We start from the raw sequence: 12,639 nt of genomic DNA, 5'->3' as shown, positions 1-12,639 counted from the left end.
GAAATATACTTGTTGGAAAAAAAATAATCAGAAATATATAAAATATGTGGAATCTGGGTTGCACTCTAGACCTATTGCCATTCACTTACAAAGCTCTACATTTACCTATATGGTTGTACAAAAACATCTCCACCTTGGATATGTTGTGGATCTCTCAAACTACACATGTCTGAAATAATTCTCTTTCCTTCAAATCTCCCTACCCCCCGCTTTGCCACTGTTCTACACTTCAGTAAACAGCTTCACCAGCCATCCAGTTGTTCATGCCAGATACGTGGCATTCTGTCTTCCACATATTCCTGGAAATAGCTTTAAGTGAAAATGTGTTCATTTTAGGACTTTATAGGATAAGATGCTAAGTATCGAAAAGCCATCAGAATTTGGTTACTTTATCTCAAAAGTGGACCTAAATCTTATAGGAATTTACTACCTTTAAGAATTCATAATTTTTTCCCCAAATCATGCTAAACCTAAATAAAAAATCTTAAATGTGTCCCTATTAGGAAAATATCCTGTTCCCTGATTTTTGATCTTATTAAATACAATTCTATAGTTATTTTACTTTGGTTCTCAATTACTGAGAATTACCAGAATTTTCTAATAATAAAAGACCAAATTAACAGGTAAGTGGTCTACAAATAGTCAATGAACACTAGTACGCAGTAGAAAGATCCATATACTTAAAAACCCACAAAACTTCAGATCTATTCTCTCTCTTGTACAAGCACGAAACCTGTAAGACATAGCCTATATACAAACCTATAAAATACCCATATTTACCCAGAGGATTACACCTGAACACCTATTTAAACATTGCATAAAGCCTCTTAGCTTCAGCCTTTAATTAAATCCATATACTATCAATAACAAGAAAAAGTAAATTGAACAAATGAGGTAAAAACATGTCTTCATACACATTTGTAAACAGGTATACAACAATATTTTCCATCTGTACAAAATCAGGATCCTTACCTTTTGGGGTAAAAACATAATTCAGATAATGTAACTGAATTCTAGGCTAGTACATAATATAAAAATTGGAAATAGGACAGTATTTTCAGATATACCTGATTATATGATCGCAAAAATAATTTTAAGTGAAATGTGGGATTTTACAATCTTGTAATTAAAAATATATACTTTCTCCAAAAGCATAACTTTAAATGGAGATGGCTATGATGTAGAAAGCCTGTATAGTAGAATCCTCCCTTGTTACAATTTTGATGAGTAGCACTTTGTCCAAAATAGATATATTAATGTCATTAATATCTTTATGAAATAAAACATCACTGATATAAAAATACAAGAAAAATGTACAAGGCAAATGATTTGAGTTGGCAAAATATACAAGATATCACATATGTATGGTTGCTAAAAAAGATTTATGAAAACGACAATTCATAATCTTGTTTTCACTTTGTCAACATGCTGATCCAATGGTAAAATATGCCAGAGGAATACACTAAAAATAAATTTATCGGGAAGATGTTACTTTTTGAAAACTGACGCATAATTTCTTCCCTAGGAAGTTTTTTGCATGTTACATAATTTTGTATTGCATAAATTTATTTTTTAAAGATCACCACCTAGATGATTCATATATACAACTTGACAGAGTACTGAAGGTTGGGTTGGGGAGAGGTGGATTAAAGGTAACAGGAAAGAGAAAAATTATGGATTAATTTAACACTGAAACATTTTTAGAAATATCTTAGTGAACTGTCCCTTCTAGAAACAGCTCACTCACACACAAAAATACTATAACAAAGCTAAATCAGATAATATAAAAAATTTCAGAAAAAAATACCACCACAATCATAAATACAATTTGTAACTCAAATTTTTTCATTTTAAATATCTGCACACTAATAAAAAATATACAAATAGCCTGTTTTAAATGTACATTCAGAAATAAATTCTTCCATGAATCAATATAAAAATGTATCTTGAGGACCACATAATAATCTGTACAAGGCATTGTTAATGTGAACATTAAGGGAAGCCAGCTGCCAAAGTGTTCACAGTCTCTTTCGAAATGTTAAGATGAATCCCTTCCAGATAGTGCAGGAACCTGTCAAAATTACAAGGAACAATTCAATTTAACCATCAGCTGAGGATATTTATTAATCTTGAAATAGCTGTCTACAATGTTACTTGTATAGAGCCTTTCTTTACCTTCTTTTACTTTTTCCTTGTTCTTTTAGCTTCTCCGTCTTACAAATGTTTCGAAGAGTTGGCAAGTACTCAATTATACTAGCTTGTCTATTACCCAGGTTTAGAAGGGATCGGCTAGAAAATACACTTTTAATGACTGCTATCCTCTTCCAGGCACTGCTGTAAATGAAAAGGAATGCATTACTTTTTACTTTTAAGGTCTAATAAAAATGCAACAATCCCAAACACAACCAGCTTCTGGTCTCCACTTCTCCTTGCTTCTGGTCTAGACTAGATTAACTAGATTCCGGGTTAACTTACTGTATCATTTTCAACACATCAATCACTCACAAGTGAAAAAAACCTTTAATGGCTACCTGCTATCTGTCACAGCAAATCAAAACCCCACTCTCTGTCATTCAAGAGTCTCCTAATCTCTCATTTTTCTTCCCAGCAATCAGGATGGTCTCCCTGTCTTATTAGAAGCTACATTATTGGGGCACCTGGGTGGCTCAGTCGGTTGAGCATCTGACTTCGGCTCGGGTCATGATCTCATAGTTTGTGGGTTCGAGCCCCGCGTCGGGCTCTGTGCTGATGGCTCGGAGCCTGGAGCCCGCTTCAGATTCTGTGTCTCCCCCACTCTCTCTGCCCCTCCCCTGCTCATGCTCTGTCTCTGTCTCAAAAATAAATAGAAACATTAAAAAAAAAATTAAAAAAAAAAAGGAGCTACATTATTAATATTAAGGGCTTACCATGATCAATAAAGCCAAGCATTTCAAAATTAGTAAAAAGAAACTAATAATTTTCCCTTTAGCATTTATTATTGAAAAATAAAAAGTAAAAGGAGGCAAGACTTACTCTAAATTAGCCGCCGACTGACTGAAATATACATTGCTGCGTTTTTGTGAAACATAAAAAGCAAGCTCTTTTGTTGGATCTCTTCCTGATTTCTTGCAAGAATTCAAGGAGGTTTCCAATGCTTTTGAAATAGTAGATGAACATTTAGTAAAGCTGAGAGCTTCTACAGCTGCCTTTAATTCTCCGGAGCTCGGAGAAGTCCATCCATCGGTAGTCTCGAGACTAAACTCATCACAAAGTCCGCTTTTAACATTTGTCCAACTGAAGTCATTTTTACCAATTTCCTTTTGTTCTCTTACATCATTTAAAAGAGCATCTAAGAAGGACATGTTATCCATGAACTCAGTGAGAGAATTTAGACACTGAGAAACGAGGGCAGAACATTTTTTTTCTGCTGGTGTTTTAGGAGGACAAGGAACAGACTCAATGTTAGACTCTAAACATTTGTTTAGTTTCTTTGTCTCTGGATTGCTTTCTTTATCTCTGGCTTTGCTTTCTTCTGAATTTGAGGAAGAAGATACAGGGGAAAGGCTAAAGAATTCATTAGAAAAGTCCACTTCAGAGTCAAATAAGTCACTATCATCTAGAATTGTCATCTTTTTCTTTTGTTTCTTTTTTTGTGGCTTTTTCAATGGCTTCTCTCCTTCAGAATGTTTCCTAGCAAGACATTTCATATTTTTTGTTGCTGCACTGGTGTCCTCCACACTTCCTGATGAACCACAAAAGTTTTCCGTTTCTGGAATGATGTTAACAGGTAATGGCAGAATGAACTCAAGATTACTATATAAGAAATCTACATTCTGTGTTCGGAATTCTGTAAGAAGCTGGATGAATTGATACCATTCTTCCTTTGTTCTGATCTTGTGCTGAAAAAAAATTTTGAATGAAGTGTTAGAACATAGTCTGAACATTCTTCTACCCATATGACCATCTTAAAAGTAATGAGTTGCTACCCTCTCATAATTTTATTAACCTACACTCCCTTAATTTGTCAAATAGTTCTGGGGGCACCTGGGTGCCTTGGTCGGTTAAGTGTCTGACTTTGGCTCAGGTCATCATCTCATTGGTTCGTGAGTTTGAGCCCTACATCGGGCTCTCTGCTCTCAGCATAGAGCCCACTTTGGATCCTCTGTCTCCCTCTCTCTCTGCCCCTCCCTAGCTCGTGCTCTCTCTCTCTCTCAAAAATAAATAAACATTAAAAATAAATAAATAAATAATAATAAAATAGTTTTGAGCCTAAAAAGTACATTTAAACTATTAAAATTTGAAGAATTAAATTTTTAATAGTTTATACCCCAATTCAATAGTTAGCTCATTTGTTTAAAAACTACTTTTCTGAAATTGTCTTTTTTTAATCTGAAATCTTTCTAAATTCTAGTCTAAATCCGATAATATGCATTTAGAGCATTACCCATCAACTGTTTGTCAAAGTGGTATAGTGTGTTAAAATCAGAAATCTATGAAAATTACAGGCAAATTTACGTTAACCTGAAGATTTATTTATTTCTTAAAAATATGTATGTATTTTTAGAGAGAGAGTGGGGGAGAGGAACAGAGGGAGAGAGAATCTTAATTTTTTTAATTTATTCTTTTTAATATTTATTTTTGGGAGAACGCAAGTTGGGGAGGGACAGAGAGAGGGGGACAGAAGATCTGAAGCAGGCTCTGCATTGGCGGGCTGACAGCAGTGAGCCCAATGTGGGGCCTGAAGATCATGACCTGAGCCAAACTCAGACACTCAACAGACTGAGTCACCCTGGTGTCCCCCTTTTTTTTTTTTTTTTTAGTCTTTTGTTTGTTTGTTTTAATGTCTATTTATTTTTAGAGAGAGAGAGCGCACGCACACAAGCACGGGAGGCGCAGAGAGAAAAGGACAGAGGATCCAAAGCAGGCTCCATGCTGATGACAGAGAGCTTGATCCCATGAACCGTGAGATCACGATCTGAGCCAAAGTCAGATGCTTGACCAACTGATACCACCCAGGCGCCCTGAGAGAGATTCTCAAGCAGGCTCCATGCTCATGCCCACGACCCTGGGATCGTGACCTGAGCCGAAATCAAGAGTCAGACGCTCAACCAACTGAGCCATCCAGGTCTCCCTAACTTTAAGATTTAAAACACAGGAGTGAGTGTTAGGAAGATGAAAAGGAATATAAATTTAGTATCTTACACTAGACATTGAAAATACCTTTAGAAATGAAAATAAGTCTTTCGATGGGGAAAAAATGTTCTTAAGGCCAAACAAGGTCTCAACACAGCCAGTGTCACATTTGGGAAGGTCTGTAGGGCTCCTTTTAGTATTTTTAGGTTTATTTTTGGAAACAGGGCCATCTTCAGAGCAAACCAGTTGAACACTTCTGCTATTTCCTCCTACAAAATCAATAAAAGAAAATCTTAGCTATCTATATTTTTAATAAATTACAGCAAAAAATTATTTAAAATCTAAGATCCTGTCATCTTTTGGACCTATATTCCTATTTTCTTCTTCTCCACATGTGTTTTTAATTCACAAAAAGTATGATACAAAACATTATTTCTAGCATACAGAGGTTAAGATGGTGGTGGTGGTTGGCTTACAAAACAATCCAAAAGAATAAAGCACAAGGACTATGAACAGACAAGTAACAGAAGAAATACAAATATCTAATAAACTCATAAAAAGATGTGCAATTTTTTTTAAAAGATGTGCAATTTTACTAGTGATCTTGGAAATGCAAAATAGAATAAGATACCATTCGCTTTTCGCCTTTTAAATTGGCAAAACTAAAACAACTGGCTCCCTAATTTTCTCAGAGGTATACATAAAAAAGCCATCATAAACTATTCCTGGGAACATAAATTTGTACAGTTATCTTCTGGAAGGCAACCGGACAATACCTACCAGGATGCAAATGTACTCTAGCCTTTGGCCTAGCAACCAAACTTCTAGAATTCTCTCCAACAGAAGTACTCACAGATATGCTCAAGGATATGTGTCTGGATATTCACTGCACATTTTAATGACAACAAAAGGTAACTTCCATTTCCACTAATAAGTGATGGTTAATTAAATTACGTTACATCCATTCCCTGTTATGGAATAGCATGCAGCTGTGAAAAAGAGAGGGCTAAAACTGTACGTACTAACAACACATTCTCCAGTAAAAACAGCAAATTGCTTAACAGTACATACAGTATTGGTTAACTCTGCTAAATAAGTAGGTAGCAATATTTGCACATGCATAGATAAAGCTCTAACAGTGGCTAACCTTAAGAAGGGGGGAGATCTTTTACTTTTCTTTTACATACTTCTGTACTGTTTGAATTCCCAATGAGTACACAGCTGCATTTTTTTAGACAGAAATAAAATTCATATAAAATCTTCAAGAAAAGAAATAATGACATAGTTTTTTTTCTTTGAAAGTTCTTGGTATAGCATTTTATTTCCAGTCATACGGCAATAGTTACTAATTTGTTTTTTATAAGAAGATTTTTCTGTGTCTTATTTATCATATTTACTTCTAAGAAACAGTTAAGGCTCCAAGCTTACACTGAATTAAATATATACGTTTGCTAACTCAAAAAAGAATAACACATTAAAATTTGGAACTAATCGAAGAAAAAAAAAAAAACTTGACAGGGGATTAATATTACAGAACTTCACCTTGGTTTTATTTAAATATTTGTGTATTTCCCAGAGCAGGATCTGTAACTACAGAACTGTGACTATGGAGCATGAAAACCACAGAACTATGAACTTCTTCAGGGAAGGAAGCATGTCTTATTCATGTAAACACAGGACCTGGCATAGAGAAAGTCCTCAATAAATGTCTGTGACTTCAATTTGGTAACAGAGGCTAAAGATTGATAAGAAATAAAACATTTCTGAAATGATAACGTTCTTATGAGAAAAGAATGATAGACTATTGAAGCTAAAGAACTTACAGTCAGACAAAAATAACCTATATATGGGGAAAATCACCAACATGTTTTTTAGTAAGTGGAAAAAGGAAATCAGTTGCTAAATAATATTTAATTCTATTTGTTTATAAGAAACTATGCTTATAAATGTAGAAGTAACAATTTGTTCCATGTGCAGGTTTACTCTAACCACATTTCATGTTTATAAAATTTTAATCAACTAAATTGACATATGTATGTTTATGTTCAAGATTAATATGATCTCTGGATGCTCACAATTTTTTAAATCTTTCAGATATTTTGGTACAGCATATAGTTTAACAGAGGGTCCCCTTATAGAAATTTCTTTTATAACAGATCAACTTACGACAAAGGGATAACGGTCTTTCTTCTAAAAATCCACCTCCACTTCTAATCCAGAACTGTAAGTAAAGGATACTTTTTCTAATATCACAAGTATTTGCAGTTAACAATGTTACAAAGTCTTTCACATCAGTTCTAAAGTTCTCAGCTAAGCAGATCATCTGTAGGTAGCTGGCAACATTTAGCTGAGCAACAAACAGAGAAAGAAAAAAGAAACATGGTGAATTGTAGAGTTAACAGAAATACATCAGTAATACACATCTAAAAGTAGGACAAATTTCACTAAAATTCACAATATCTTAGCTCTTGAGAGTGAAACTGATCTAGAAAAATATAAAGGAATATACTTCTAAATTAAAAAGATTTTACGTATACTTACTTTATTAACTGTATACAGTCTAAAAACAGTAAGGAAACTTTTACGGGAAATTTTCCAACATGAACGCTGGAGGCAATGTTATTAAACCTTGAGAAATTCCCTTAAGCTTAAATAATGGTACAACTTGATGGAATATTTCACAGCCATTAAAATTATAAATGTGAATACTATAGAAAAAAAACAATGTGAATACTACAATACTGAAAAATACTCATATAATTTTTAAAAGCCAGAGTTAGAAAATTATATCAATGCATGCACAAACGTATACATGTAAGTTAACAAGAAACATTATGAGACAAAATGAAAACAAAAATCAAAAAAACAAAAAACCCATGTAATTTCTTAAGAATAAATGGACCAAGTAAAAATTTTCATTTTATTTAGCATTTTCATCAATATTGCTATAATATTTTTTTGTAAAATGACAAAACATATACTCTTCTCTTCCCGCTGTTTATGGAAAGCTTTTTACCTTCAAAAGCTGAAACAAATAAAATTGTATTTACATTTTGCATATTTTACAAGATCACTAGCATTTTTACCTTGAAGTTAACAAGACAATTAAAAGATTTCCTCTATTAAATTTTTGACTTTATTTTATGTGCATACATTACTCCTGCATACTTCTGGGACTTTTGCTTCCCACAAACTAGGAATTCTTTCAATAATAAAGACCCTATTATCAGACAAACCTTGCCTTCAGTAATAACTATAAACTCTACAATCAGTAACAAATAAATATAAAAAAACAAACTACTTGAAGGCACAAGAGAGTAACCTGAGCAGAAGATAACTGAAGGGAAATCAACACTTGGACAAAAGAAAATGGCCCTGGATGAACTCCCATCCTCTCCTACCTCCTCTAAGTTGATTTTTGACTGAGGGCAGGGGGCAGCAATGGTGGCTAAAACTCAGACACAAACTCACAATATTACTGGCCTGAACCAGAGGATAGAGTTTGGGATGATGGCCGTAGCTGGAAAGTGACAGGGGAGTTCATTGAAAGGAGGGAAACAGAAACTCTAGCTAAAAGAAGAATGCAAATCCCTGGTTGATACCTGAACTTCACATGTGTGGGCCTAGCTCAAAGCAGCCCAGCTAACACTAAAAGAACGGAACAGAAATTTTAGCTGCCACATATTACAGGAGAATATTTGTTCACACAAACATAACAGAATCTACAATATATTCACAAAGTACAGGGAAAAAGTCTCAAATCCAGAAATATATAAAAGACATAATGCAGGATGACCATATTATCCTAAGAATGCAAGACTGGTCTGACATCCAAAAATCAAACAACATCATTCACCATAGTGATAGAATTAAAAAGATAAACCAGATGATTGTTTCAAAAGACAGGAAAAAACCCACCAGACAAAATTTAACACCATTCACAATAAAAATACAGCTAACCGATAAAGACCATCTATGAAAATATACAGCTAATATCACACTTAATGGTAAAGAATGCCTTTCACCCTACCATCAGGAACAGGGCAGAGATGTTCACTCTCCTAATCAGCAATGTACTGAAGATACACTGGCACTATCATAAGAAACCATCTTTTACAGAATTGTGATATATGATTTATGATCAAAATTCAAAACTTACAAGCGAAGGAGTACTGAAATTAATTTCTTCAAAGCAGCCATCAAACATTAAACTAAATGTTGGATCTATAGGAAAGAAAACATTTTAAAAAACCATTAAGACCATTAAATTACTTTGTCCAGTTATACTTTCTCTATGAAAATATTCTGTATCTCATCGGTAATAAAAATATGCAAATTATAAATCATTAAGGAAGTGAATTTCTATCTTGACCTAAAATAATTGATCTTTTAATTAAACTGTCATGTAACCTTTGAATAATACAATTTATATCAATATTTTTAGAGGACAATCACTAACAGTCAAATGACCCATTAATTTATAAGTGGAGTCTGACATAAACTAACATTTATTTTCCTCTAGAAATTTATAGCAGAGATATGCTACTGAATATGTGCAATGAAAAATATTAGAAAACACTGTTATAATTCAGTGTTTATAATGAAAAAAAAAACTATGAGTTTTAAAATTGAACACCAAACACTAATTATTAGGAAGTTTAGAGCAATCAGGCTGGTTACAACTTACTTTAAAATAGGCAATAATCCATATGGAGGTGTTCTCAGGGGTTAAGGAATGGCTAAGTTCAATATTAAGGAACTGCAGAAAGGCTGGGTTCCATAAAAAGTTCTGACCAGTGAATGATGTTTGGTGCCATTTGCAAGGTAACATATTAATTTTATAATTACTCAAAGCTGAGAACTAATCATAAATTTGAATAATTCTTCGTTTAAGAAATGATCTAGGAGCCTCCAAATTTTAGAAAAAAAAAGTTAATTTACTAGTAGACTTTCCTTTTTTATTCTTTAATGTTTATTTTTTTTGAGAGATTGAGAACATGAGCAGGGGAGGTGCAGAGAGGTGGGGGGGTGGGGGGGCGGGACAGAGGATCCGAAGCAGGCTCTCTGCTGACAGCAGACAATCCAAAGTGGGACTCGAACTCACAATCGTGAGCTCATGACCTGAGCTGAAGTCAGACACTTAACCAAATGAGCCACCCAGATGCCCCTACTAGACTTTTTTTTTTTTAAAGTTTATTTATTTTTTGAGAGACAGAGTGCAAGCAGGGTAGGGACAGAGAGAGAGGAGGAGGACACAGAATCTGAAGCAGACTCCAGGCTGTGAGCTCTGATGCAGGGCTCAAACTCACAAACTGAGATCATGACCTGAGCCAAAGTCGGATGCTTAACCAACTCAGCCAACAGGCGCCCCTTTACTAGCAGACTTTTAAAGGAACATTTCTAACTAAAATTTGAGGCTTTCTCAAATATTTTAACCAAAAGTAATTAGCTGTAAAATCACTGTTACCTACCACTTGTAGTAAGGATTACAGGTCTTTTAGTTGTTGCCATGAATGTTTTGATTGCATTCAAAAACCCAGCATCTTCCTCAAAAATGACATCAACCTAAGAACCATTTATGAGAATATTAGTGTACTGAGTAACAAAACATGTGCTGGATATGTCATGTACACATACTAGATACACTGTAAGTCTGTCAGAGACAAAGTTTATGAATTTATTAAATTTATGAACACTGTGAATTCAGCCCACACTGAAAGCTTAAAATGTTTTACACCATTATAAGTCAAAAAAATTATCAAATAAATATTAAACCAAAAAAAGCAGTCATCTATACCTGAACAAGTATGAATCAGAATAATTTCTATAATCACTGAACAATAATTAATAACCCTGAATTGCATTAATCATCTTTCTGAAAAATTCTTCTATGGTTGCAGTTTCATTCACTTAAAATTCAAATAGATACAAGTCTTCCTGACTTTCTTGGCTATTTTACAACACTTCACAGTAACACATGTAGTAATCTGTAGAATAAGGGTTTTTTTAATGTTTATTTATTTTGAGAGAGACAGAGAGAGAGTGAGAGAGTATGCATGCATGCACAAGTTGGGGAGGAGCAGAGAGAGGGAGACAGAATCTTAAGAAGGCTCCGCAACGTCAGAGCAGAGCCTGAAGCAGGGCTCGAGCTCACGAACTGCAAGATCATGCCCTGAGCTGAAATCAAGAGTCGGACACTCAACTGAGCCATCCAGGCACCTCATACAAAAATTTGTATTATAAGATATCACGAACATATGTCCACAAGCCTACCTCCTCAAAAAGAATGAGAGATGTTGCGTTTTTCCTGTTGGATTCCTCAGCTCCAAATTCTTTGACATTTGACTTAGTTGTGTTTGTAGATTTAGTCTGAATAATTGGTTTCTGTTCACAAGAATTTTTGATTCCTGCATAAACAAAATATTAATATTTTAGATTCAAATCAACCTTTAACAGAACACTGGATATTTCTGCAAACTAAGCTCAAAGTGAAACCCCCTATCAAAACTGAAGCAAGGGTGGGGGAAGAAAAAAGCTGAAACAAAATATCAAAACTCCTATGTGTATGACCTTCAAAGTAGCTGAGGTTTAATAAATAGCAGTAGGAGGTACCTGGGTGGCTCAGTCAGTTGAGTGAACAACTCTTGATTTCAGCTCAGGTCATGATCCCAGGGTTGTGGGATCGAGCTCCGTATGGGGCTCCACGCTAAGCCTGGAGCCTGCTTAAGATTCTTTCTCTTTCTCTCTCTCTCTCCCCACCTCCCCCCCTCCCCTTTCCACTGCTTGTGGTCTCACTCTCTCTAAAAATAATAAAAATAGGGGCACCTAGGTGGCTCAGTCAGTTGAGCGTCCGACTTCGATTCAGGTCATGATTTCGCGTTTGGTTTGTGAAACCTGACCCAGAGCCTGCCTTGTATCCTCTATCCCACACTCTCTCTCTCTCTCTCTCTCTGCCCCTCCCCCACCCACACTCATTCTCCCTCTCTCAAAAATAAACATTTAGAAAAATAGATTACAGAAAAATAAAAAAGAATTAGAACATTAAAAAAATCAATAGCAATAGGAACTCATGAAATAGGATATTTTATGTATGAAGGTCATTATTAAAAAATATCACATATATTTTGTCAATTTAATGTCTTACCTTTATTATTTTCCAGAAGTACTATTTCTTCATTTTTTTTTGGCTTAGAAGAAACTTTAAAGTAATTTGCCAAAGTTTTAGGCGGAAGTGTTCGTTTTGGTACGCTACTTTGTGGTGACTGCGGAGGAAGTTTCCTTGGTGATGTAATAACTTTCTTAGGAGAGCTTAATTTTTCTGCCAAAACCAAATTTACGTAAAGGTAAATATTCTAAAAGTTAAACAGATGGTAAGACTGAGTTATCCACAGCCTATATTTCTACTCTTACCAGTTAAAAATTGATACAGAAGTTTTCTTTCATTCTTACACTGTGTACAAATATTAGCATATTGTTACAGTTATTCTATCATCAGAGAAGGTAAAACTGGGCATTTAGAAAAGACAT

At 34.5% G+C, this 12,639-nt stretch overlaps 1 protein-coding gene across 3 annotated transcripts in view; it reads right to left on the bottom strand.

Moving 5' to 3' along the window:
* Positions 1-648: 648 nt before the first annotated feature.
* The window catches only part of ATAD5 (ATPase family AAA domain containing 5), a 47,899-nt gene continuing 35,908 nt past the window's right edge, over positions 649-12,639 (bottom strand). For 2 of the 3 annotated variants that reach the window (XM_047832377.1, XM_047832375.1), the window contains 9 exons: positions 12,257-12,430; positions 11,386-11,519; positions 10,584-10,677; positions 9,272-9,336; positions 7,279-7,459; positions 5,200-5,381; positions 3,013-3,878; positions 2,176-2,334; positions 650-2,071 (listed from right to left, as the gene is read on the bottom strand). In XM_047832377.1, coding sequence (XP_047688333.1) covers positions 1,993-2,071; positions 2,176-2,334; positions 3,013-3,878; positions 5,200-5,381; positions 7,279-7,459; positions 9,272-9,336; positions 10,584-10,677; positions 11,386-11,519; positions 12,257-12,430 — 1,934 coding nt within the window. In that variant the 3' untranslated portion in view covers positions 650-1,992. Of the gene's footprint in view, positions 2,072-2,175; positions 2,335-3,012; positions 3,879-5,199; positions 5,382-7,278; positions 7,460-9,271; positions 9,337-10,583; positions 10,678-11,385; positions 11,520-12,256; positions 12,431-12,639 lie in introns of all 3 variants that reach the window. The other variant, XM_047832376.1, reaches the window with a different exon arrangement.

Source organism: Prionailurus viverrinus, chromosome E1, assembly GCF_022837055.1.
Source record: "Prionailurus viverrinus isolate Anna chromosome E1, UM_Priviv_1.0, whole genome shotgun sequence".
NCBI classification, from domain to species: Eukaryota; Metazoa; Chordata; class Mammalia; order Carnivora; family Felidae; genus Prionailurus; species Prionailurus viverrinus.
The sequence above is the reverse complement of the archived record's forward strand: the minus strand, read 5'-3'. Positions and strand labels throughout refer to the sequence as shown.